The sequence below is a fragment of the Sander lucioperca genome, chromosome 21 (genome assembly GCF_008315115.2).
Source record: "Sander lucioperca isolate FBNREF2018 chromosome 21, SLUC_FBN_1.2, whole genome shotgun sequence".
NCBI lineage: Eukaryota > Metazoa > Chordata > Actinopteri > Perciformes > Percidae > Sander > Sander lucioperca.
Window position 1 is genome coordinate 12,446,618 of NC_050193.1, and position 27,272 is coordinate 12,473,889.

General features: G+C 42.0%; 2 protein-coding genes across 9 annotated transcripts; one reads left to right on the top strand and one right to left on the bottom strand.

The window, feature by feature from the left end:
- Window positions 1-430: 430 nt before the first annotated feature.
- On the top strand, window positions 431-12,228 carry gtpbp1 (GTP binding protein 1). Of its 5 annotated transcripts, none has more exons than XM_031302429.2 (14): window positions 431-877; window positions 3,485-3,596; window positions 3,745-3,925; window positions 4,123-4,306; window positions 4,928-5,092; window positions 6,549-6,672; window positions 6,901-7,015; window positions 7,097-7,241; window positions 7,830-8,012; window positions 8,288-8,423; window positions 8,815-8,993; window positions 10,057-10,221; window positions 10,496-10,617; window positions 10,961-12,228. In XM_031302429.2, the coding sequence occupies exons 1-13, from the start codon at window positions 683-685 to the stop codon at window positions 10,574-10,576; spliced, it is 1,965 nt and encodes a 654-aa protein (XP_031158289.1). In that variant the 5' UTR covers window positions 431-682; the 3' UTR covers window positions 10,577-10,617; window positions 10,961-12,228. The 5 variants fall into 5 exon arrangements, with proteins under 5 accessions (XP_031158289.1, XP_031158286.1, XP_031158290.1 ...); XM_031302426.2 differs by having other exon boundaries at window positions 10,496-10,552; window positions 11,149-12,228; XM_031302430.2 differs by having other exon boundaries at window positions 432-877; window positions 10,502-10,617.
- sgsm3 (small G protein signaling modulator 3) lies at window positions 12,217-26,936 on the bottom strand. Of its 4 annotated transcripts, none has more exons than XM_031302423.2 (22): window positions 26,715-26,898; window positions 25,381-25,436; window positions 21,893-21,980; window positions 21,532-21,617; window positions 21,168-21,231; window positions 20,414-20,625; window positions 20,085-20,192; window positions 18,864-19,007; window positions 18,559-18,754; window positions 18,071-18,216; window positions 17,545-17,775; window positions 17,270-17,452; window positions 16,891-17,046; window positions 16,721-16,775; window positions 16,552-16,601; window positions 16,209-16,361; window positions 15,751-15,821; window positions 15,560-15,608; window positions 15,084-15,169; window positions 14,815-14,937; window positions 14,399-14,459; window positions 12,217-13,897 (listed from the first exon to the last, which is right to left on the bottom strand). In XM_031302423.2, exons 3-22 carry the CDS (start codon window positions 21,897-21,899, stop codon window positions 13,814-13,816), a joined length of 2,265 nt encoding a protein of 754 aa, XP_031158283.1. In that variant the 5' UTR covers window positions 21,900-21,980; window positions 25,381-25,436; window positions 26,715-26,898; the 3' UTR covers window positions 12,217-13,813. The 4 variants fall into 4 exon arrangements, with proteins under 4 accessions (XP_031158283.1, XP_031158284.1, XP_031158282.1 ...); XM_031302424.2 differs by having other exon boundaries at window positions 25,381-25,439; XM_035996507.1 differs by lacking the exon at window positions 12,217-13,897 and adding an exon at window positions 13,943-14,283 and having other exon boundaries at window positions 26,715-26,899.
- Window positions 26,937-27,272: the final 336 nt, after the last annotated feature.

The window sequence follows — 27,272 nt, forward strand, 5'->3', positions numbered from 1 at the left end:
TTTCACTGATTTTGATTTAAAAAAAAAACATTACTTGTTTTAGTTATCAACTTATGTCAAACTATTTTTAACTAGCTGAAACTTGGCTGGTCATTTTGTCAGAACTAACTTCTACAGGGCCAGGAGGGGGAATACTTCACAGATAAAAAAATATGTTATTGAGTTGACAATTAATTTACCCAAAAGAGCATGACAGCATCTTTGTTTTTATTGTCATTACAGTTGGCCTACATGAGTATTACACTCTGATTACACCATAACAAAAACATTACCAGGCTCCAGCCCTGCTGCTGTGTGAGGGGCTGGTCCACTTTATAATCATATGAACAACCCTCTCACTATGGTATTGGTCCACTGCTAATATATTCACATTGACTTTAATACCATTGGTGAATAGGAAGTAAAAAGGCATACACACCCACATCTTCCTTCCTTATTAATATTGCTGGTGGCAATTGTATTTTTAAATGGATTCAATGCAAACTGGCAGCATATCGGCTACGCAGCACGTAATTGTAATGTTAGGAAAAGTGAGGTGATACAGTTTGACTAACGTATACCTTATCTGTAACGTAGCTGTACGGTAGCGTTTAGAGCTTGCGGTCACTGTGCTGGCTAGCGTGTATGCGTGTTTACCAGCCGTCATCACAACAATCGGGACAGCTTGAAGGCTGGCATAGAAATGGCATCAATAGCAGCGGCGCATGAGCCGGGTATAAGCCCAGGCTCCATACCGTTGGCTGATGCTTTAGTACCCGCGAGTATATTTGCTCCAGACCGGGGAGGATGCGGGGACGAGGACGAAGACGAGTGTTTTGAGGACGGGGACATGATCAATGGCGAGCCCGAGGGCCGTGGGGTTGACTTCACCAACAAGGTAAAGAAAGGCCCTTGATATTATGGCGCTGCTGGGAATGAATGAATGAACCAATTAAAGTATGTGTTTCTTGCATGTACGTTTACGTAAATATCTAGCTATGTAACGTTAATTAGCTAACAAACACCATATGCTGCTCCATACTGTAACGTTAACTAACGTTACTAAATGCCTGTAGTACCAAAAATATACAAGACCAGGACGCAGGGCATTGTTTTTGCTGACGTTAAATAAAATATCTAGTTAGTGGCTAAGGCTAGCCCCATCTGATGCTCAAGCGCTTAACGTTAACGCTAACATTTGTTGCTTTGTTAAGAGTCGAAGCACATTGCACCATAATTCTACTAAGTTACAAGTCTCTAGCTAACCAAGTCTGGTGATACTGACTAAAGCAAGGCACAGCAACATCAAAAAATTGCGTTGTCAAACAAGGGTTGTAATGGTTTGTCACACACCATAACACTGACTTGACATGACCTCATCACAAACACACAGGCTGATGAAATCGGATGAAATACAGGAGGGCAACAAGATAATGGCCAGGTAACAGGTGAGCCTGCTGGACCATACCGGCAGCAACAATGCCTATGAGCTACACACACACACACACACACACACACACACACACACACACACACACACGCGCGCGCGGTCCGGCGAAAACAATAGTTTTTCCATTAATTTTGAATGAGGGTAGTGTACGTTTAAGCTGCGGCTGTGGGGCCACAGGGGGAGCCGAAAAAACCCGCAGTCCTAAAAAGTTGAGACTGATTAAACTTTTGGAGAACCCGCAACCTGACGTCACCCTGCGTGCCTGACTGTCTCTATCGCTGTCACAAGAACGTTTTAAAAACTACGAGGGTAAAAAACGAAACACAAGCACTTAACTGCCCAGGAGTTTGGGTAACAGCTGACTGTTTCCAGCAACAAGCTCCAGCACAAAGCAGTCCCTCCCTCCATCTCTTTTATTTCTCTCTTTCTTGATAAATGATTTGAGGAAAACAATAATTGTGAAATATAAAGCCTACTGTGCCACCTGCAGAAGTTCTTGGATGACTCTGCAATTGTTGGGTGTATCAGTGGACAACAGGAAGAGGAATACAGAGGTTTGGTGGATGACTTTGTCGGGTGGTGCAAACTGATCCACCTGCAGCTGAACATTAGCAAGATGAAGGCGCTGATTGTGGACTTCCGTGGGACTTAAGCCTCCTCTGACCCCTGATTCCACCAAAGGGGAGGATGTCAAGGTGGCTCACTCCTATAAATACCTAACCCTAAACCCAGCTCTACTTCCTGAAGAGGCTCAGAGGCTTCAACAGGATGCTGTCACAATATCTGTCAGTTTAACCACTTTTGCAGTAAAATATTGTATAGGTGGGATTTTATATTTATTTTATATGTGGGAGACCTTAGAGAAAATAAAAGCATGGTTGTGCTTTGTTCTCAGTCTGGTTGGGGTTAGAGGTTAGATTCTCTGCCCGAGCCAGAACTGGACCCGACATTTCTCGCCACTATTCTCGGGCCGGGCCCTTGATCAAGCATTTGTGTTTTTTTAACATTACTTTATTAGCCTAATTGGGTGGGGAGAAAGCTATGCCATAATCATGCGCAGCGTCTCCTCCACTCGCACGCATCACACCGGGCCTGCTGTGCTGTATTGTGTAGCTTATAAGTGCAACATGGAGCTTGAAAATGTAAAAAAAATAAATAAATAAAAACAGGAGAATTAGCCTACCTTTGAGCAAGTTTGGAGGAAAGTCGGAGGTATCGAACCATTTTAAACAAGTCGTGGGCAGTGACAACATATGTGTTGGCTTTGTCGAGTGCATTAAGTGCGGCACGCTGCTCGCCTATGACAGCAAAAAAACAGGGACGATGAATAGACACATGAAGCAGGCTTGCCATGGCAGAAAAGACGATAGTCATCCTTCAATGTCCTCTTTTGTTACTTCTCCAAGTACCCCTTCTAAACAGATTTCTGTAGTTCAAACAACTCGGAATTGTAGTTGAGAACTCCAGTTATAACGGGCCACGTATTTAAAAAAATGTCGGGTTTAAATCGGGCTCGGGCTCATGATTACAGTTAATGTGTCGGGCCGGGCCGGACTCGGACACAACGTGCACGGGCTCGGGTAGGGTCGGGCTTGATCTTTTGGGCCTGATCTAAGCTCTAGTTAGGGTATCTCAAGGTATTTGATGCCTTCCCACTAGCCTAATAGTGTGTTCACATGTAACATTGAGTTGTTTCATTGGACTAGAGACAGCTTTATTTATGTGTGGAGAGCAGCTTTTGAACTTGCCATTCCCTCTAGGTTTCCTTTCTACATATAATATAAAAGAGTTGTCTGAACTGAGGGAAAAATGTCCAGAGTGCTGCTTACTTTGAAGTGCAGTCACTGTCTCTCTTGAAAGCAACCACACCTTGGGCAATCACCACCAACTTTTGAACAGTTAATGACTGTCACAGATTAGAACTCATTGGCAAAAGGATTTGCTTTGATTATACATTTATTATAGAGCAACCACCCAGCCAGGGTCATAGCTCCCACAACAGTTCATTTTCTCTCTGTTTTCTTCTTTTCTCGCCTGCATGCACAAACCCAATAGCTGGCACTTGTTAGCCCAAATGGAGAGCAATATGACTCGTTACTTCGCCAGCTACGGGACAGGATGGAGGAGGGATGCGGAGAGACCATCTATGTGGTTGGAATGGGCTCAGGTGAGAAAAACACAAAACACATTTCCTCCAATTTTGCAGTCAATCTGTGCCAAAGCAGTTTACAAAACCTGGACAAATTGTAGCGTCCGCTTGTTATATTGTGTACTTAGCTCTTGTCTCTTCTCCCTCCTCTGTCTCTCTGCCGTAGATGGTGGGGACTGGGGCCTGGATGAGAGGGATATGGAGGCCTCAGCAGCCACGGTGCGCTCTATGTGTGAGCAAGTGGATGCTGACCTTATTACGCTCCGGGAGCGCAATGAGGCTGCCGGTTTGGTACGCGACTATCTGATCCGCCGGCGTGTGGGTGAGCTGGACTTCCTGGAGGTCAGGTGAGTGGTCAGAGATCAGAATAAAAAGGGTCACGGTTGCAATCCAGAAATAGATCCCACTCACAATACCTAGGCAATGATAATAGTTCCTTTCTTTTTTCACTACATTGGTTTCGCTTTCTTTAATGAGACATGTCAGAAAGTGATGCCTTCCTTGGACAGTTTCAGTGACATTTTGATACTCCTCTATCCCTCAGGGTTGCAGTCGTGGGTAACGTGGATGCTGGTAAGAGTACTCTGCTGGGAGTGTTAACGCATGGAGAGCTGGACAATGGCAGGGGCTTTGCCCGCCAAAAGCTCTTCAGGCACAAACATGAGATGGAGAGTGGCAGGACCAGCAGTGTGGGCAACGATATCCTGGGGTTTGACCAGGAGGGACAGGTGAGGGGTGGGGAGGTGGCAGAGCAGGGAAGCTTATAAAAGAATAGTTGTTAAAGCATTAGAATTATAGTTTAAATGATTGAGTTTGTTGCCACACAATGAGGTTTTCAAATGCATTGATATTCTGAAGGAAATATTGACAGTACCTAGAGAAGTGAAGCAGGTTTATCTGAACAAGAAGTGTAGGAGCAGAGGCATGGGAATGCAAAGGATGGTATCCAGAAAAAGAGAAGTGAATGATGAGTGATCCAAGTTCACCAGCTAATGTAGCATGTATGGCACCATAAATTCATTATAAGTTGGAGTTTAGGTACTCTTGCTCAGGGGCTATTCACCAGTCCTCAGTACCAGTTATTTACACCAGTGGTTCTCAACCTTTTCGAGTCGCGACCATTCCCCAGCCTAAAATAAGTCTTTTTTTTCCTCCCCAAGCATCTGGTGACCCCCAGAAATGATCTTGCGACCCCCTTAGGGGTCCCAACCCCCAGGTTGAGAACCACTGATTTAGACAACAACCTTTTATAGTACTTGGCAGCCTCCCTCAGAAACTGGCAACAACCACGAGAGAGATGCTTACTGTATGAGTGGTGCTGAATGATGTGGATTTAACAATGCCACTAGGTGGTGAACAAACCAGATAGTCATGGAGGAAGCCTGGACTGGACCAAAATCTGTGAGAAGTCCTCCAAAGTGATAACCTTCATTGACCTGGCTGGCCATGAGAAATACCTCAAGACCACCGTGTTTGGGATGACTGGACACCTGCCTGACTTCTGCATGCTCATGGTGAGAAGGGGGTTTCAGAAGTTTTTGTGTGTGTGTGTGTGGGCAATTAGGAAATTGGCATTCTGGTGGTAGTATCATGAATGGGTGCTAGAGGTGTGACGAGATCTCGTCCAAGAGAGATTAAAATGTGACGAGACTTCTCATCGAGGTAAAAATTGTCTCGCGATATCGGTCACAAGTGCAGAGCAGCAGCCAGTAGATGGAGTCTAACCTGGTTTGTCATGGGCGATCATGGGCGATTTTAGACCCGTTTTAGGGGGGCTCAAGCCCCCCTAAATTTCATCTCAGCCCCCCTAAAAATTACAATTAAAAAAAACGTTTTTTTTTTGTGAACTTGTCTGTTAGTGACAGAGGACAAACAGGTTCAAAGGGCTTGAAACAGGTTTAATATCCTGTGTCGCTGTCGCCAATGCCATGCACCTGTAACCCCGTCAAGGAAAAGGTTAACAGAAACGTAGTTTCGGCCAATCGGAGGTGGTTGTCCCAGACTCCCGCTTTTGGCTGAGTCTCCATATTATCTGTCAGAGGGAGAGCAGGAGTGCGGTTGTGAAGTTTAATGTTGGTAGTCCCCAGAGAAGAAGTTGCTAATTTCATGGCGCAGATTAGAACCCAAATTGAAACATAAGCAACTAGAATCGCCCCTGCTTATAATACATCTGGCTTTGAAGACGAGTCTGGCTTGGAGCTCTAAATTAGCATAGAAGACCCCCTGTCGCCAAAGTTGACTCTGAGTTCACTTTTGCAGAGCGGTAGCAGAGTTGCATTTGTAAAAAGCTGCCTGTAAAACCCCAGCGTTAGAACGTTTGAGGATACAGCTGCTTTCTCTCTCTCTCTCTCGCGCCCGACACACACACACAGGGACTGCAGCGTGCAGTTCAGTGTAGCGCTGACCCGCGCAGATTGCTCTCTTTTTCTGTCTTTTTTTAAATGAGTCGAAAGCAGAAAGCAAAACTTACTTTAATTTGAATGATATTAAACAAAGAGAAATGTTCTCCCCTCGTCTTAAAATGGTCATAAATCAATCCAAGAGCACCCTTCTTCCTTGTTTACTGCTGCAATGAAACGCTTGGTTATGTCGTAACCTTGGTTCTCTGAGTAAAGACTATTTTTCCAGTCATATTTCTTAAATTAAGTTTTCTTTAAATTAGTGTTAAAATCTCGTCTCGTTCTCGTGACCCCAATCTCGTGAGTCGAGTGTCTCGTCACACCCCTAATGGGTGCCATATATTTAAAAAACTCAAAATGTCTGCCTGCATGTATTGTTTTTATCTATATTTATTCATACGTCTATCTATACACATGTAGTGAAACATTCAAACTTTGAATTAAACCAGTTTTAATACTTACCCAAATGTGAAATGATTGTTAGTGTCCACATGTACAACAAATGCTTTTTTCCCCCTGTTTCTTTTATCAAAATATAGACAAAGACTTTTCTCTCTCCCTGCCTTGCCAGGTGGGCAGTAATGCAGGTATCGTAGGGATGACCAAAGAGCACCTGGGCCTGGCCCTAGCCCTGAATGTGCCTGTGTTTGTAGTGGTAACCAAGATAGACATGTGTCCAGCCAACATCCTGCAAGGTCAGTCCTGTGGAGTCCCTTTTACAACTCTACCTATATTTCTCACTTACATTTGAGAACACAATGTAGCATTAGGAAGAGCTTAGTAAGTATGTGTCGGTATGCTGTTATCTTTTCCTACACCATGCGTTGATGTGTTTGATTTGTAATTGTGCATCTCATTGTGCTATGCTCATTATCAGGCTATTATGTGCTATAATTCTTGTGGTCTTGCTTTGCTCACAACAGAGACATTGAAGCTGCTCCAGAGGTTACTGAAGTCCCCCGGCTGTAGGAAGATCCCTGTCCTGGTACAGAACAAGGACGACGTCATAGTCACGGCGTCGAACTTCAGTTCGGAGAGGTACAAAGTCTTTCCCAGCCAGATTCAGAGTAGGAATGAAAATGATCCTCTGTAACCCGTGTGTGTGTTGTGTCCCCCCAGGATGTGTCCCATCTTTCAGATCTCCAATGTGACCGGAGAGAACATGGACCTGCTCAAGATGTTTCTCAACCTGCTCTCCTCCAGGACCTCCTACCGTGATGACCAGCCCGCTGAGTTTCAGATAGACGACACCTACTCTGTACCGGTACTCTGACCAGTGACATATCACTAAATGCATTTCACTGTGCGCATTATATAAGTGAGGTATATCATGCTACAGGTACAAACCTCACACATCATACAGAACAGTACCTAGCAAATGCTATCTAAACTAGAGCTGTAATCGGGCCTTAAAAGTTAGGCCCGACAAGGCCCGAGCCCGACAAGTACATTTTGATTGACAGCTTTTTAAAAGCCAGAACCCATTTACAGCCCGACATTATTCAAATGTGCGCACGCACACAGCTCTTTTGCCTTTTGTCAAGAATGAGTCATTTATAAATTTTTTAACATCACTCATGACTAACATAGGCTATAGGCCACTTGGAAGTTGGAACAAAGAAATAAAATAAGTCCTCCAGAGGCCAGCCTCCGTTTCACCTCCTCAGCATCCATTTTCGCGCTAATCGAAACGCATCACCTGACCGCTCATTTACCGCGCAACCCGGAGCGAAAGCCCGAGCCCGGCCCGAGCCCGTGTAAAATTATAGAAATTAAGACCGAACCCGTCGGGTTCTGGGAAAGATCTTCAGCTCTAATCTAAACCACTGCTTGTGTTCTGTTTATGTCTCAGGGAGTGGGAACCGTAGTATCAGGAACTACTTTACGTGGACTCATACGTCTGAATGATACAATGCTACTAGGGCCGGACCCCTTGGGCAGCTTCATCCCCATTGCCGTCAAATCAATCCACCGCAAAAGAATGCCCGTGAAGGAGGTTAGAGGTGGCCAGACTGCCTCATTTGCTCTCAAAAAGGTAGGAGGAGAAAAATCTCCCACAGCAGCCTCTAGGGGGAATGTTTGGGACTGCATGTTTTTGTTATGATGGATTAATTAACTGGCTGCTCAAACCGTGTGCTGTATTTGTGTTATTGGGGAAGGTTCTGTATCACCATGGTCACATGTATGGTTCTTACCCTCATTTCTTCCATCTTTCTTATCACACTCCACTGATCTAATAGATCTAATCTTGAGATATGATCTAGAGAACTGATGACAACAGTGTTCTGTCATCTTCACCTCTTTGTAAAGATCAAGCGTTCGTCCATAAGGAAAGGCATGGTGATGGTTTCCCCAAGGCTGTGCCCACAGGCCACTTGGGAGTTTGAGGCTGAGATCCTGGTACTGCATCATCCCACTACGATATCCCCCAGATACCAGGCCATGGGTGGGTAACAATGATGCGGAAAAGTGTCAAGGAGTTGGAACAAAAGTGCATGTTCTGTGGGTTTCCGCAGCAGCTTTATGTTATCGCTGCACATTCGAGTGCCTTGAAGATTTGTAGCCAACTTTCCAAATAGCATTTAATATTTCTTAAATGCTGCTTTGTTGAAATAATGGACATTTGTACTACATCATTTTCTCAAGGGTTGTACACAGTGATTACGTTTGATAGAAGTACAGCGCAGTATCTCACCACTGACAAATAATGCTCTCACAGACACACTTAAGTGCATGCGCGTCTTTTAGTGGCTCCCTGTTGCCTTTGTAATAATTTTCTCTCATCTTTTTTTCTTTTCCTCTATCCAATCACCTTTCTGTCCTCACCCACCACTCAGTCCACTGTGGCAGCATTAGGCAGACAGCCACCATCTTGTCTATGAACAAAGACTGCTTACGGACAGGGGACAAGGCTTCAGTCCACTTCCGCTTCATCAAAACCCCGGAGTACCTGCACTGCGACCAGAGGCTGGTGTTCAGGGAGGGACGCACCAAGGCTGTGGGTACCATCACCAAGGTAACACAGCCTTCTGGAAGATCAAGCACTTGTGCCACAGTACTGACAAAATCAAAGTTCAAAGATATGTATTTTTCCCATTACAATGATGTGCCTAAAGCCCGAATTATTAAATGGGAAATTTTTCAGGACAATATCTGTAATGCTGATGGCCAGTTCCCACAGGGTAAGAGCAGAAAATAGTGAATTCCATTCCTATGATAATTCATTACAACCAAGAATTACAATTTGCACAGACTACTATAACCACACGTTATTTTCATTAGGTATTTAAGAGTAGGTAAAAGACAAGAAAAAAAACTATTTCCTTCTCTAAAATAAAAAAAAATAAATAAATAAAAAACTTTTGTAGAAGTTATTGTCTAATAATTGTAGTAAAGGATTTAAACACATGGCTTGGTGATATTTACTTTACCTTCTCCCCTGTGAAACATATTCTATCCAGATAGGGCTTCAGGCTGAGATCTGTAGAATGTTTTTTTAAAGTCATGGGTAACAGATTTTTTTAAAGGTCCCATGGCATGAAATTTTCACTTTATGAGGTTTTTTTTAACATTAATGTGAGTTCCCCTAGCCTGCCTATGGTCCACCAGTGGCTAGAAATGGTGATAGGTGTAAACCAAGCCCAGGGTATCCTGCTCTGCCTTTGAGAAAATGAAAGCTCAGATGGGCCGATCTGGAATCTCCTCCTTATGACGTCATAAGGAGGAAGGTTACCTGCCCTTTCTCTGCTTTGCCCGCCCAGAGAATTTGGCCCGCCCATGAGAGAGAGACAGCATGGCTTGCAAACAAGCGAAGCATGGCAGTTGGTCAAGGCCACACCCCCACCCTCCACCTTGCCCCCCCCCGTCTCCTCCTCAATAGCATTTAAAGCTACAGACACAGAAATGGCACGTTCTAAGGAAAGCTCATTGTGGGACTTGCTCTAGTGGCTGTAATTCTGAGACTTCAGATACAGTATTAGGGGACCACTAAGGCCTACATAAAAGCATCCAAATAGCAGCATGTCATAGGACCTTTAAAATCTTGTTGAGACTCAAATACTGTCTCACATTATTTTCAGCTTTTGCAATCCACCAATAATCTACCATCAAATTCCAAACCTCCACAAATCAAAATGCAGTCTACAAAGAAGGCACTGCCGAGAAAAGAGGACGACACCACGGCAGCCAGTGTTGATGTAGCAACGATAGCACAGTCAGCAAACATCCCAGACGCGACACAACCGGTGAGACAAGTCAATAAAAATGTTACTATATGAGGTGTTTTTTTTTGTGTGGTAGTGATCTTCTTGTGTTTCATTGGATTTGCTGCCTTTTTACTGTGTACTTGCCCTAACATTGCTGCTCTTTTGTAACTTGTTACCTGCTCTGTGTCCTCCTCCCATTTGTTTCTTCTGCTTTGATTTTGTCCTATTTCATCCTAAACTTTAACTGTGTCATGCCACATCACTCCTCCATACTCTCTCCCCCTCCTTTGCTTGCGTGGCTGGCTTCCTAAAGGGAGAGGGAGAGGAAGACGAAGACCCTCAGATAAAGGAGGGCAACAAAGAGAACAAGGTAAAATTGTTCAATTCAAAATGAAAAAGAACAGCGGAGAACCTGAAAAGGGAAGATTGTGTAAAGCCGCTTTCTGACCGGAGGGATTTTTGCAGTTCCTAGAACATAACGTTCCTAGAACCATTTTGTTCTCGTGTTCCAACTGGACCAATTTGGGGATTATTAAGTTCCTCTGGCCACAGCTCCTGTAACTCTTTCAGCTCCTACTTCAGGACAGGGTCTTTTCCTCATAGTGGTGGTTAGATGGCTGTGTTATAATAACAAAAGGTCAGTTCCTATGGCCACTTGGCCAGTGTGAATTCAAATGGTAAAACCGGTTTTGGGGGAGAGTAGTTAGTAGAACTGTTTAGAAGTGGACTGTTCCTATAACTACGGTCCTGTAACTACTTGGTCGGAAAGAGGCTTAAGCAAGATGGTTCAGCTCATAACCTGGTGATCTTGTTTCTTGATACATTTTCAGGAAACAATGTTTTCCACTCGTGTTCTTTTCATATCTTGCCTAATATTACCACTTTCCATATCAACTACTTCAAATGCACTTGGAGGTTTGGAGGTGCCTTACAGTATCAAGTGTTTTGGTTATCTCTCCCTTGCAGCCAAAGTCTGGAGGAGGTGGAAGAAGAAGGGGTGGCCAGAGGCATAAAGGAAAAGGCCAGAACAGCAGCACCAACTCCACAGCAGTTCCCTCCTCATCAGGAATAGGAGGCTCCTGAACTACCCTCTTGACCCTTGTACCCCCCCCCCCCCCCCTCTCTCTCTCTGCTATCACTCCACTAATTGCTCTCATTCCACAAACCATGAGGACACATATGTTTGTCTTATCACTCCTTGCCTTTTTGCACCAGGTCATATAGTTTTATTTTTTTTCAAAAGGGAACACAAAGGGGTATGTCCCAAACCAAAAGGCATACACCCTTTAATGCATTTTAACATCAGCTGCCTTTACTATTTTGAATTGTTTTGGTGATGGAAAGCAGTGTGTTTTTTTGAGGTTAGCCTCACTCAGGATGATGATTTATTTAATTTTATCCATATTTTGTGTGTCTGTGAAATCTACAATTCAGTCCTCTGGCTCAATGTCACTGAAAGGGAGGGAGGCTAAACCGAAAACCCGTACCAATATGAGCAGCTATAACGTGAAACTCCCCCATGCATTCCCTGTGTATTTGCAATGAAAAACAATTCATGTACTATTTATACTGCATTATGTAAATTAGCTGTTAGTTGTGCTCTTATTGAAAAGATGCCATTGTACAAAATGTATGCAAATCATAAATGAATGTAGCAGAAGGCACATAGTGATTTCAAATTCTAGATATATGGAAATAAGCGGTTACATTTTATAATTGTCAGTTATTTATTTGGCATACATGCAGAAGGTTCACTGATGGTCATCGATCGTTCAACCTACTCTCGCTTGCATGCATAGATTCAGCAGTATCTAGCAGTGTCGGCCATGTTACAATCCTTATACAAATAGTGTCAGTACAAACAAATACAGCACATAATCTTGTCACTCAAAGTTGCTCATGATTATAAGACATGCAGTAATTGCAGTGCTACTTGTCACTCTAGTACCCCATGCGTTATGGCCTGTTGCTGTTAACATGACATTTTAAACACTTTGCGGCTAAAAAAGCTGACCATTAATAAACAGGCTTTACTGAACTTTTAAACAGCGTTTATTTTTCTATGTGAATTTTTCTCAAATGACAAACATCTTAATACTATGCATTTTGTTTGGTAGAGCAAAAAAAATATTTATTAACTTGGAATAATTTAACAGGAAAACAGATGGGTTTTCAATGTTTATCGTGTCCTTTTTCTCCAACGCACTGCAACTCACTTATGCTTAGGAGTGTTGTGTAGTCTTATCAGTTCCATGTGTTACAGATGGAAAGTGGCACCAGCGGGCTGGATCGTCTTTGAGTAGACACCGGACAGCAGAGTATTCTTGTGTTTTTTGATTGTAAAGGTTTGATAATCTATGTGATTTTACACAGGCTAAAATAGCTACAATCGTGAAATGTCTGCACACAGGGAAGTTACAGTTAACACTGCAAGTCAAAGAAAACATCTGCAAGATCTAATTAGCTTGGCAGGAATAAAAACCAATACAACAAAATATTTGCTCTCAGCAAAGTATCCAAAAATTAGAAGAAAAAAAGTATATATTTTTTGATGAACAGAAACATTATCATATCAACCTTCTCGAGTCCCTACTTTACAGTCTACCGTTATCAAGAATGGTCAACAATTTGAATAAATAAAACAGACAATTCCCTGTTTTCTGATGTATGTGCAGCTTTAAGTCAGAACTAAAGGTCGGTTTGGAAATAAGAGTAAGAATGATAAAGTCCTATGTTGAATTGCTTTAACCTACAAGGGCAATTTAGTCACAAGCAAAATATGTTTACTTTATATACAAAAACATTACAAATTATATGTAACATTTATTTACTGTATATTGTAACACAAAAAAAAGTATTTATCTTTGTCATACAAGTGCAGACTGTTCACTACCACTGTTAAGGTAGCACACATACCCATAGTCTTGTATTACAATTTTGAAAAGGCTTTACTTGGCATGTGCAACATTAGTATTTAATGAAATATTTTGTGGAATTCATGATAGTGAGGTACGTAGCATTCCTCTCAAAAAATAGTTTGTAACTTCACAGCTCCGTGTATAGGAATGTTCTGTTTTGGTCTTAATATTTGGGAATTTACAGGGTATTTCGGACCATGTTAAAAGGCCCAGTGTTTGTCTTGGTGATGACGTGCTGGTGTATTTTACAAACACACAGCTGATGCAAGAGAATTGAGTGAATGTCTCATTCCTGCACATACACATGCACTCAGTTAGCTATCAAAAGCTGAATGGCCAGAGCAGTGAGTGCTGAAGAAATACTTACTGTTTGGACGCACCGAGTGCTCCAGTCCCATGGGTACAGACTATTCTGTACTACAGAGGGTTTTACTAGTATATGTAGTTTTCAGCATGTAGTGCAACATCCTACACTGGGTCTGAATTAAAACAACGTATGCACCTTAATGCACACATGCTTCAGCACATACAAACTGGTCAACCTTTGTCCAATGCTGAAAGGTGACGTGACAGATCGTCTGTGAAGTAGTCGTTTACTGTAGCAGACAGCGGTGTCTAATTTATAATTGACAGTCTGTAAGAAACAGGTAAAGAGACATCAAATATACACAAACACACAGGACAGTAGGATTCAGTCGTGTTTTGCTGTGTGTCTAGCCATCAATGTCCCAGCTGAAGAGATGATGTTTCACCAACATATCCTGCACTCCCTCTTTCAGTGGTCTCTGCTCCTTCTCCTAGAAAAAGGAAAGAAATGTGGAACACTTTTACCTAAAGACAAAATCAACACTACACCAGAGAGGGCAGTTCAGTTATGTTTGACTAATGACCAGGCACCAATCATCAACTTTTAAAGAATGCTGTTTAAGATGATGCAAAAGCCTGCTTTTAAAAAGATCAAATGAAAAAAGGTACATACATTTGGGTGAAGAGCACACATATAGAATAAGTTGATTTGTGGGATGGGGTAACGGTCTTAAATTAGCAGATAAGTAAACTAGTAACTAATGACGATACTAAAGCATCTACAGTCTTGTATGTGACATGTTACCTAGAGGTCCCAACTAAAGAGGTGATGCTGAACCAGCACATCGATAACTTCGGCTTTCAGAATAGTGGATTTCTGAAACAGCATAAAGTCATAACGTTTTCTTCCCCTGAATACTGTTGTCTTTGAATAGTAAGACTTGCTTACTGCTCCTCTATATGGGGATGCTGAGGTAATCTCCTTGGCTCACCTCTTTCTTGTCAGGTAGTTCACAATCTTGGGAGAGGCTGAAGGCGAACTTTGATAGGACCCTGAAGAAGCAACAACAGTAGACTGGTCATTGTTTGTTCCATGGGTCATTATGCGTACATTTGATTTTAATTTTTGTTCTTAAACCCCTTTTTAGATATTCACTGATATTTTCAAATGACTGGATTATGTGTGGTAAATGTGGAAGATAGTGGAGATACAGTGCACTAAATAATGCCAGCCAACATCAGTAATTCAGTACTAAGTTTGTCAGCAGCTTATCCTATTCCTGGTTTGTTTGCTCAAAGTGACCACAGTCAACAACTTTGAATGCTCTATCTGAGATTTTAATATTCTCTAAATCCGAGATATATAGAATCAAAACAGGCTGTAGTTTTAAAGTTAAGTGTTTCTTACCTGAGCTCACACTTGATCTGTACCCATCCAGGACTGCGAAGGAATGACCATGGATGATACCATTTCTCTACAGCAGCCATGCTAGAGCACAACACCTCCAACCATAGGTGCAGCACCTGCTCACTGGTGGGACAGACACACATTAAGAACCAAGGGTACCTGAGGGTGTGTGTGCCAACTCATAATTTGTGGATTTGCACATTTGTAAGCCTGTGCTCTCTGTTACAATGTCCAGAGTGACAGTGATGATTTCAATTCTAAGAACTCACTTTAGGCCGACGCAGACAAGTGACCTAAATTTGACATCCATCTGAGCGTGTGCTGTATCGTGGCTCATGTTGACCGACTGCACCGCCTGGGAAGAGCAGACAGAGGGCGCTCATGCACTTCCTACTAACATTCAGGCTGAATTTACAGACATGACAAACACTACTTTGAAGTAACGAACTTATTGTTGGAAGGGTTCAGGTTACTTTATTTATACCTGTAGATACATTTGGTGCACAGTTAAATAGGGCAGGGCATCTATGAGAGACAGTTTCAGACACCACAGACAACATACAATGGGACAATAAATAACACTATGGGAAAATAAGAAGCTGGGACAAATGTTTCATGTCCATGAAATAATTGAAAATATTTAACTTTAATCAACTTAACTTTAATCTTAAATCAAGCTGCACACTAAGTAAATGTACCGGTTTTTTTTAAAATTTATTTACACATTGAGTAAATTATTACTTACTCTGTATAGCAGCTCCTCTGGTGTTAGCACTTTCCCGTCTTCATCTAACCTGGAAAATACCAGAAGAGAAGAAGTTGAAAGTGGATTCCTTATTCCGTGTGTGTATGTAAATATAATCGACCACAGCCATCTTAAATGTTCATGTTTTGTGTTGTTTGACAAAACAAATGAAGAGCCAATGACGGTTTTACCTGTAGGTTTTACACAGCACCAGTCTGGAGTAGACAGAGTTGAAGTCCCTCTCTACCTCTCTACTGGCCGCCTGAGAGAAAACAAAAAGACAATGAATAATTAAAGGGATCATTTACCCACACAAAGATGACACAGAGCTGGTTTGTAGATGAACACTGTTTGGCTTCCCTCCGTGGTGCCAGTGCACCAAGCTCCCCAGGGAGGTCTGCCATCAGGCGACCTGGGTGGCGCTTTTTGCACAATCTGGTGGATCTTGGCAGACCTCCGCTTGGAGCTCCATGCACTGGTGCCACAGAGGGAAGCCAAACACTGTTCATCTAAACACACTGTCCACACTGCCATGACACAGAGCTGGATTTAAAATCAACAACATATCTGTTTAAGTCCTATGGTGAATTTCATACAACAATGCAATGTGGTGCCATTTAAAAAAAAAAAAAAAAAAAAGCTCTCCGACCTCTTCTATAAATAACCAAGGGTGGCAAGGCCCTCCCAGTATAGATGACTTCTTGAGACCGTGCTGAAAGATGGCCTTTAGGGCCGGACACAGTGTGCCCCTGGCCACGTCTGTCACTGCCTCGGTCACAGAGTCATCCCCTGCTAATGAGTACTGGGGACAGACACAAAAGGAAAAATCACTCTTTAGGACACTATCAATTAATAACCAGGATACTAGATGAATGTGAGAAAACACAGATAAATATCACATGGATTGAACATTCAAAGGATCGTTGGGAAAATCAAAGTCAGCATAGAAACACTTTTGCCTTATTAAAGATGATAAGTAACTAGTTCCATACCTCTTTGCTTCTTTCATCTAGGATCTCCACAAACTTAGCTGGAAACCACCCTGTTACAAAGAGCCAGAGAAAATGTATGTCAATTGACCTGTAAAACGGATTATACTGTAGAAAATCCATTATCCAGATGGCGATTGAGTGTTGTTGATACATAAGAAAAAGCACACACCTCTAAGGCCATTGAGCTCCCCAACCCAACAGTGTTCATCCTTCTGTGAGATGATCTGAAAGAGAAAAATACAGCTGTTTAAGATGGGTATGTACAGTATGGGTACATGGTTGGAAAAACAACAAGAAGCAGTGTTGTGTTTGTGTGTGTCTCTGCAAGCCATGACTCACAGTGATGATGTCATTCTTCCTGAAGCCCAGTTCATCGTCATCATGACGCTCAAAGTCCAGCAAAGCCTTTGCCCGTCTCCGTCGGTTTCGAGAAACCACAAGAAAGTTTTCATGATCTCGCTGGTGGCTCTCCATGGAGTAGTCAGGAGTCAGGTCCTTGAGAGACGAGATGGAAGAAGTCAGGTTAAAATTAAATGAAAATGTAAGGTGCTGCTGAATGAAATTATGGTATTACAATATTACATTTAGGACTGAACCATTTAGTCCGACATGCCAGCATCTTAAGGGAGGCGTCTCTTAATGCTCTTATTTTAGTTGATGTATAGTCCACAACAGGACATAAACTACACTGTTCCTGTGCGGCAGTGTGTGAACTAACAGTGCTGGAGTGACGTGGGTCCAGACAGTGGAAGTGCTCTGCAGTGCGGGATATGGCCTCTCGCAAGGCTGCCACCAACTCTGTCTGCTTAATGTTCTTGGATTTCAGGGCATCTGCCTCATCCTCCCCAAACAACAGGGAGCTCAGGGTGGACTTCCTGCGCAGGGACTGTCTCCTCACCACCTGAACACATACAAACGCAGCACAAATAATTTTTTTTAAACAATTTTGAAAAGAAAACTCTGAAAGAATGGACACATTACACAACTACTGACCTTGTTGAGATTGGTGTTGAGTGTTGTGTTCCCATTGTTGAGCTGCGTCTGTTCATTTAATATATAGGCCAGGTGCTTGTGCCGGTGGGCTTCCAGTGTTTCCTGGGATAGTGTCCCTGCTAGTCTCATAGCCTCCCCGAGAACTGCAGGCCCATCTCTCAGCTGGCTTGGCAAGTCCGACAAAGTATTAAAAATGGACGCAGAGTTCTCTGATGATACGAGCTCCTCCTCCTGGGGTAGAGGGGTAAATTTCACAAGGACTAATAGTCAACATATACAGTTTTTGTCAATAGTAGGAGTAGCGAGTAAACAGTTCGCTTGGGATGGTTTCTGGCTATATGAGTGTATAATGTCTGTTGGCATTAATTGCTCTAACATGACAATCATCATCTTCTATCCAAGAAAATCAAACACGTGACTGCAGACACTGAAAACAATAAAATAACTCTAAAGCATCTCAGCACAAAATTAACTGTATCAGGGAGTATTCAGGGACTTGTGAAAATAGGTAGTGTAGTGCAAATACCTTGATCTTGAGCATGCCCAGTGTGACCTGGAAGAGCACCAATGAGCCCTGGTAGAAGAGCAGGTCCCAGATCCTAAGGAGCAGACGGATGTCCACCACACTGGCAAATGATGTCAGGAACCAATGCAGTGTGATCAGCGACATCTCTGGATGTATAAGAAGGAGGGGATTACATACTGTATGCTGTATACAGTTTATACTAATTGCTAACACCAATTGTATCAGAGGAACCAATGCATTGTGATCAGTGATATCTCTGGATGTATAAGGAGGGGATTACATACTGTATGCTGTATACAGTTTATACTAATTCCAAACACCAGAGGGTGTATTTCACCGAGAACATTTGTCAATTTCAATATTATTATTATTAATGCACAGCAGAAGGCTGAAAGGTGGTGGGTAATCTAGTGTTCATTGAATGCCCATGTAGCCTATCTGACTCCATGCATCACACTCTCACTATCTTTCCTAATACCCATCCTTACCTATGTCATGCTCCTGCAGAAGACGGTCGAGGGCTGGCAGGTACTGAACAATGAGCTGGCGAAGAACCCTCTGGTCCGTTTGGACGCCCAACAGAGTGGAGGAGAAGTAGGATGGAGGAAGGAGGTCTTCGATCAGTGCGCACATCATCCATAGCACATCCTCCTCCTCAAGAAAGAGCAGCAGGCAGGAAACCACCTGATGGGGGAGACAAGAAGAAAGACAAGAGCAAAACATGCATATGTGATGAAAGTGCTTCAACAAGCGTGTGTGCATTGTTTGTGGGGTTCAGTATATGTGTTCTCACCATGCCAGTGCCCTGACAGTACCCAATGTCTGGGTAGAGCCAGGCTAGGCCTCTCAGTACCCGTCTCAGCCTCGGCACTCCAACACTGGTCAGACTACAGAAACACGCATTGGTCGGCATAGTCCGCAATAGGTCCTTCTCTATCTGAGGGACAGAGGTTAACAAGGAACAATCACATCATGATTACAAAAAACAGCAGGAGAGGTTGGAGAAGGGAGGTTGGAGAAAAGCACGACATAATGGCCTCGTATTCACCCTTGTTAATGTGAGCACCTGTTATCCAAGATCTTATTTTGAGGGTATTTTTTTATTTCAATTAATTGTGACTTAAAGTTATCTCTGACTTTATAGCATTAACTGGATAGAGCCATGTTAGTGATTGCTCCATTACCTTCTGCATCTGTCTGTCTATCTAGCAGTATCCTAGTGAGGAAATAAATGACTATAAAAGGGTATGCACCAATATCACCTTTATGTGATACCACCCACCTCACCACCACTGGCTGTCAAAACTAACTTAAACCTAAATTCTTACTCAATCTGTAGTTGTGAACATGTTGACTGTGGCATCTTCCCTGTACTGTGGCACCATGTGTTACCCTCTATGTCTACAGAAGATTAATGGCTGCTTCATTCATGCGTTTTGGGGCTTTACAGAATTTATGGGCTCGATGGTGTTTTAAGCCCCCACCGTCGACTTCAAGGCACCTAACCCTAGTGCCTTCCATTCAGCGCTGCATGGAAGACAACGTTGGGGGCTTAAAACACCAATTTATGGTAGCAAATTACCAAACTGTATAATGTATAAACATGCCAATAAAGATTTTTTGATCCCATCCAAAAGTGAGCAGTGTGTAGGATTTTGTGGCATCTAGAACTGAGGTTGCAGATTGCAACTAACTTAATACCTCTTCCTTTACAAGCGTGTAGGAGAACCTATGGTGGCCTTCAGGTAACGTACGCTACTGTAGAAACATAGCTGTGCAACCTGGCGGGCTTTGTGGAAGAGGATCCACTCTCTGTAGATATACGGAGCTCATTCTAAGTTAACAAATACACAACAATTCTCAGTTTCAGGTGATTTTACAATAATGAAAACATGATTATATTCCATTTCTGCCAATAGAGGCCCCTTAATCCTACACACAGCTCCTTTAAGTAGTTGCTTATTGCTTGTTTGGAAATCTGCATTATGTCTGGCGATGTGTACAGTAGCTTTACCTGTTTAGATGCGCTGGTGTCATCATTGGAACTGTTCTTAATGATTTCTCTGTAAGAAATCTCAGAAGTCCTCTTCTTCTGCAGTGCTCCAGCCAGACGCATCCATAGCTAACAAACAAAACATCTTTAAAAGCGCTGTTTTGTGACTTGACCTGATTAATGTAAATACTAAAAAGCAACTGTAGCACTCTTTTTTTCTTACATCAGAAAAATGGACTGCCCATCGTCAACAGTATTATACAGTACATTAGTATAGTATGTTATCTCAATGTTTAACACTTCTAATCAACGACACAAATAGTTCTCCCATGCTGAGAAAGTCTACGTACCTGTGGCCTCATGCTGTGAGGTATGCCACCTAGCACCAGGGAACGCAGCCGCTCCGAGCGTGGGAGGACGGGATCAATGAGCTCCCAGGTCAGGTCACCCACCGCGTGGTTGTGGGTGAACTCCAGGTGGGCTTGCCAGCGCAATCGCTGCTGGGGGTCTTCACGCTGGGGTGAGCCTTCAGCGCCCAGCCAAGACCTGAGCTTTCCATGGTCTGAGTGAGAGCAGAGTAATATATCAGTGTTTTTGTGTTCTTTGAAATCATAATATTAACATAAATAAGTAAACCCCATTCCACCTCTTGAACTGAGGTATTGGATAAGAGACAAGTGGTTAAATAACAAAGCCAAAAATAAAACTCCCGGAATGGGAGACATAAACTGTCCTAGCAGTTGACCATTTGTGGTGTGCATGTTAACTATTAAGCAAAGATAACAGCCAACGTGGCATGTATCAACAATCAGAAGAATGCAGGAAAAATACTGCTGCCAGACAAAATATTGGATAATTTAAGCACAGAAAACAGGCTTCTGAACCACTACACAAGAACAGGCTTTGAACAAAAAAACTAATGTTTAAAGTGGTACAAAACACATTTGTCCCCCCCCGCCCTCAAGCAAGAAATAAAGAAGTTGCAATTACTGTCCTCAGATATAAAGATTTCCATTTGTGTTTTTTGATTGGGATTGAGGAATGTGGAAAATGAAGAATAAGTGGGCACATGTGTTCATATGTCAAGGTGAGTGAACACATTACCTTCAGTGTCCACTTTGAAGCCAAACTCATCATATTGGAGTTCAGGCTGTTCTGAGGGCTCTTTCTGTAGAGACAAACAAATAACATACATTTCATTAGGAGACCAAAGTTGAAGAACTGCAACTGAAGATGGCCACAGCAGCTTTTCTAAGCATCTTAAAACACCAGGTAAGAACAGATCAGATGTAAGTGTCACATGAAGACAAAGCTCCCGTGGCATTTTTGTCTTTGTCGCCCTAGGTAGAAGCTTGCCATTGCATTTTTTGCTCTCGTTCCAAAATAGTCACTCTTATCATTCTCTATTTAACGTCACACAACCTTATGAAGGTTTGCACATAAGCAACACATGAAGTCACATCCTCACTTGATGGTACTTGGCCAAAATGTCCTGGGGCCACATGCTTGGGGTGAGAGCAGAGAATGGCCCGCCAGGGGCTGGTGTGTAGGTACCTAAAACAGACACAGATTCATAAATTAGAAAAAAACTGGTACTTAAACGGAAAATATGATAAATACTACAGGGACATTTTGACAATAACAAAGCAGGTTGGAACCAAAAATGAGATATCTAAATATATACAAAGTAAATAGTTGTATTATGTTATTCATGTAATTTTAGCAATCCAAGGTTAGTGTGCATTTGTGGACATTAATAAGTCTATTTACAGAGAGAGACCCCTCTTCAAATTGAGTGTTTTTTGCACCAAATTCATACAAATCTTTACCTGACATTTTGTTGGTAATAGTGGATGGCTTCTATATGCAAATACCACAGTCACTCTGGAGAACGGAGGTCAGCAGATAGCACCCACTCTGCAAAAAGGAACAACAGAGTAAGAGAAAAGGTTGGTTGTTCAATTCAGGATCGTCCAAACAGCAAGACGAAGTGTCCTGGAGAAAGACACTGAACCCCAAAGTGCTCCAGATATCAGTGCTCCATGTGTCTGTGGGTGAATGTAAGACATACTGTAGCACCGCTCTCGGGACAAGTCAGCATTAATATGGTTGATTTAGTTGTTGCAGTGGCAATCCATCCAAGGCAGAGTTTTTGCTGTAAATATCAGTCCTGTTTTTTTTTTAAATATTACACAAGTACCTTTATAATGAGTCCATTCTCAAGTCCAACAATCTTGTAACAAAGCACCGTTCCTTCTTCAAGCATTACTCAAAGGAGAGTTTCAGAAGTTTTACACAAATACAGTTAAGTGAGAGAGGAAGAGATACAGAGAGAGAAAGAGGGGCATTCTTGTCACTCTTCTCATGGCCATATGACTGTTGTACTTACCAGAGGCTAATTACCTCACTTAACTGTGTGTGTGTGTGTGTGTGTGTGTGTGTGTGTGTGTGTGTGTGTCTGTGCTAGACCCCACCACTGTAAAGGGCTGTTTGAGGGTTAAGACTTGGTTTCAGGATTAGAATTAGGTTAGGGTAAGGGTTAAGGTTAGGCATTTAGTTGCGATGGTTAAGGTAAGGGTAAGGGGCTAGGGAATGCATTATGTCAATGACGGGTCCCCACAAAGATAGTGAAACGCGCGTGTGTGTGTGTGTGTGTGTGTGTGTGTGTGTGTGTGTGTGTGTGTGTGTGTGTGTGTGTGTGTGTGTGTGTGCACGCACGCACGCTAGGAGTGGGGGGGAATAATCACAATAAATGAAAATCGCAATACAAATCGAATCGGCACCCATCGAATCAGGACAGAAGCATATCGTCCCAGCCCTAGTGTGCTCCATTTTTTAAACAGCGGCAAAATTAACAAACATTCTGTGAGAATACTGGGAGAGAGCCTCAGCTCCTTTAAAAACTAGTTTTCTTGTAAGACAAACCGTCCAATGGTAAAGGGTCTCCTTACAATTCCAATGACTCATTTAAGAAAATACTATGCAAATAATTAGAACAGTAATAAAGTAAATAACAGAAAGTAGGAAAAATAAACATTTACAGCACTCCTGAGCCAATTACCATCTCTTCTCATGGTGACAACAAAGCTCTACCCTACACCCATCCAAGGCCCTGGCAATTTTGGTTCTGATTATACCACATATAAAGAAGGACTATCTCAAGCACATCAGTCAGCCAACACTTCAGATTTTCTGAAAATGAATGACTAACTAAAACACACTGACAGGGTACTACTCTCTTCTGGCAGTATTCTTCGGTCTTCAAAAGTTCAGCAGGTATGCCACCTCCATTACATCGTTTTTTTAATGCATCAATACAATGGAAAAATGTTAAGTGTCCCTGGATTTTCTTTTTCATTCACGCAATGTCAGCTCAGCCTATTGGCTGACTGTACAGGCTATTATACACAAATGACCATTTCATAAAATTGTACTAGCGTTAAACATGTACTGCATATAAACACATCAGAGCCAAATAATACATCCAAAATACCACAATTAATGATCTGCTGTCCAAATAGGTTTTGAATGATTATTCTATGATTATTATCCCCGGATTATTGGATAGTCAATACCAATTATTTGCACAAGAGGCAGAGTTTCTATGTCAAGAATTAAGCCATTGAGTAAGGGCTTCCCCTTTGGATGCTAATAAAAAGATCATAACATCTTGCTTTCACCTTCTTACTAAGCATCCTGAGAGGGGACACTATTTGGAATGTAAGCACTGACAAACCACACACAGACATACACAGGCAGACATAACAGCACAACAACCGTAACCTGCAAAAGAGGCTCACCAGCATGCAAACACCCTGCCAAAATGATTCATTCCAGCAGCAGGCTTGCAGCATCTGAAGAGGGATTTAGGACTTAAGAGAGATGAGAAATCAATTTGAGGTTTGGAGGATGGCCCAGTACTTCCAGGCTAGCTCTGTGTTTAGCTCAGGGGAGTACGGATTTTGGAGTGACTCCCTTACAAGAACACGAACAGTTTAATCACCTGCCAAGAAAAGCATCACGACTGAGCCCCTCCTGCAAACTGTTGCACATATTGACAATGTTACTGCAAAATGATGCAGCAGAGGGAAGCAAAGGTTAGACCTGAAATGATAAGTTAATTAATCAATTAGCAAATCAACATTAATATAATCAGCAACTATTCAATCGCTCAAATCATTTTTTCAAATAAAAATGCCAAACAAATGCTGGTTCCACCCTGTCAAATGTGAGGATGTGCTGCTGTTCTTTGTCTTCTGTGATAGTATACTGAATCGTAGGGCTGCAACTAACGACTGTTTTTATTTTTTATTTGTGCATATAAAAGAAATATAAAATAACATAAGAAAATGCAGAGGTGGGATGGAAAAAAAACCCTGAGTGCTTGTAAAAGGAACCCACTTAACATTCAAATTAAAAGACAGCTGTACATGACTGCCACCAATTTACAAATGAACATAAATGTTTTAAAATATTTAAAAAGGAAAGAAAAGAATAAAAATTCCAGACAAGGAATATAAAAATACATACAAAATAACCATTTAATCAATTATCAAAATAGTTGCCAATTAATTTAATAGTTTACAACTAAACGATTAATCTTTGCAGCTGTACTGAATAGTTTGGGGTTGGTCTGATAAAAACATTGAAGACATTGAAGAGAATTGAAGATGCCACCATGGCCTCTATGGAAACGTAATGTCTTTTTGTTTTGTTTTTTACTTTTCTGACATTGTATAGAAGTTGAAGCTCGTACGATTTTATGTGACAAATAAAAATTGATTGATGAGTAAACAGAATCCCCCATTGACAACTTTATATTCATAAACATTACTTTATATGTAAAGAATAGAGGCCAACCAATATAATTTGCAGACATTGGGCTACCATATATACACACACACACACATCATATTGGGTATATTTAGGCAGATATATGAAAATAAATTGCAGCACATTTATGTTTTTTGTGTTCTCTTATTAGATTTTTTATAGGTATGTTATTATTTACCATTCAACTGTAATTTACAACAATCCCCACAATGGCCAAATACAACCAGAGATACTGAAGAGACAGCAACCATGACAGAGACTGCAAAATGGGACGCGTTACAAATGTATATGATCTCACAGTACGTGTGTGTATATATCGTCCAACCCAATACAGATTGTATGAAACTCCCAGAAACAGCATGAAGAAACCAAATAACTTATGTTGACTTAGCAGAGGACTTGACTGGGTCAAAAATAGGATGTTTCCCATCTTACTCTTAACACAAAAGGATCTTTTCTATTATTGAGGTGCGGTTGCGCTCACCTGTGTTTGCACACACTGGTCAACACCCTGCTGCAAGTAAAACAAAGAGTAACATCCTGCTGTACAGACAGGGCGAGAGAGAGAGAGAGAGAGAGAGAGAGAGAGAGAGAGAGAGAGAGAGAGAAAGAGAGAGAGAGCGAGCAAGTGTGTGTTCCGGGAAACCCTTCCTTTACATCTGGGGGGGTCAGTAGGGCAGCCCAACAGTAACACATCTCTATTATCAAAGGAAAAATAACAACCAAATTATTTTACCTTGATAACAGAATTTGTGTTGCCCTGTTGGGCTGCCCTACCGCCACCCCCCTCCCCTATCCAAACACCTCTTCCAGTTGTTCCTCACAGTAATCACAACAATGGTGACTCATGTTATACGCCCACGTACACAGCCCTGTTTGACAGAATTACCGGCTCGTGCCCCACCAAGTTACAGTAGCTTTGGCTGAATAATGATACATACAACAGTCATTTGTACTCTTTGGCAGTTTTTATACACACAGAACTGTTCACCAGAACTGTTCTGGTGAACAGAAATGTTGCTTCCTCAAGAGCAGGAAATAAGAAGATAATGGAAAAATCTCCCAATCCACCACTTTCCAGGAAATTTAGGGGTAGGAAAATCATTCTGCAGGGGAAAGAGCATCATAACAACGTGCAGCTCTTAATCAAAGCTGATTTTCTCTAACTTACAGAACCAATCCATAAGACAGTAGATATATGGCAACAAGTGACTCATCTGGATTTGGTATTCATGGTTACACACACACACAGTAACACAAGCAGTAGCCTACATGTTAGGGTGTAACAGATTCTTAAGTTTTAATGTAAATTGCAGCATCTGTTAAACCAGTCAGCTGTTGACCAATGGTAGATGGTATGCTGAAAAGCTAACGTTGTGCATGGTTCATTAACGTTAGATCAACGCGCGATAAAGCCAAAATATCACTGGAGGTGCTATGAAATTATGCTGCTTAACGTTACTTGTATGCAAGTGTGCACACATTATGTTACAGTCCTAGAACGCTCAGCCGTTACGTCAAACCCCAGATGACGTCAAACCATAAAATGAGCAATACTTTTTCAATACAAACACACATTTGACCGACTACATTCACGTGTATATACAAATTATACCACACAAAACGTGGAATACGATAATAAACCATGCCTACGAATTGATAAAACTCCTAAAATCCGTCTCACAGAGACCAATGTACGTTAATGTATTTACTCAGAGTTGTCAGCTGTTAACATTAGCCAGTAGCCTATATGCTACCTTTCGCTTTGAGCTAACCGTTACATACAACGGTGGACAATGGCCGGCTAGCATAACTTACCGTGACATTATCCTAGTAAAAGCACAAGGTTATGGTTTGTGGCGAACGTGTCTTCTGTCGTTCGAAAGGGGAATATGCCATCACTCGTCTCGTATTTGTGATTTCCCTGCGTTATGCACCTGCTAGCGACGTGCAGCCACGTTGTATCCTTACACCCTTTAAGGTTTTTCCTTTCCATCCTGAGAAATAGTACCAGATCCCGGAACTACACTTCTTACTGAAAATATCCTTCCGCAGAGGAATTGATGACGTAGGCACACGACGTGTGTTTGTTCCATTCATTCATCAGTTTCCTCGTCCTTTCACTCATTTATTCCAGCCTCCAGCACAACAATCAGTCACCAATCACAATAGAAGGCTACCAATCAAAATGTGAGATGCAATCACGAACGCGATCAGACACGTTATCGAGAACAAAACACCTTGTTATGGAAGTCTGAATGGATAGGGTTAAGTTGTTGTTTGTGTTCATTAGTTTTTCTTTTGAATGACACGTTTAATCCTTTTCAATTATGCATTTTTTAAGAGGGTGGGTCCCTAATAAACTGGCAATTCGAG

What these genes read in the sequence shown, in the direction of transcription:
- gtpbp1 (XM_031302426.2), top strand. Translation starts at nt 683, where the DNA reads ATGGCATCAATAGCAGCGGCGCATGAGCCGGGTATAAGCCCAGGCTCC. An exon ending in TCGAACTTCAGTTCGGAGAG is followed by an intron (nt 7,016 to 7,096) that starts GTACAAAGTCTT and finishes GTGTCCCCCCAG; the next exon opens with GATGTGTCCCATCTTTCAGA. An exon ending in CCCCAGATACCAGGCCATGG is followed by an intron (nt 8,424 to 8,814) that starts GTGGGTAACAAT and finishes CCCACCACTCAG; the next exon opens with TCCACTGTGGCAGCATTAGG.
- sgsm3 (XM_031302422.2), bottom strand. An exon ending in GGAGCTCAATGGCCTTAGAG is followed by an intron (nt 16,602 to 16,720) that starts GTGTGTGCTTTT and finishes TCTTTGTAACAG; the next exon opens with GGTGGTTTCCAGCTAAGTTT. An exon ending in CAGAGGAGCTGCTATACAGA is followed by an intron (nt 15,170 to 15,559) that starts GTAAGTAATAAT and finishes TGCTCTTCCCAG; the next exon opens with GCGGTGCAGTCGGTCAACAT.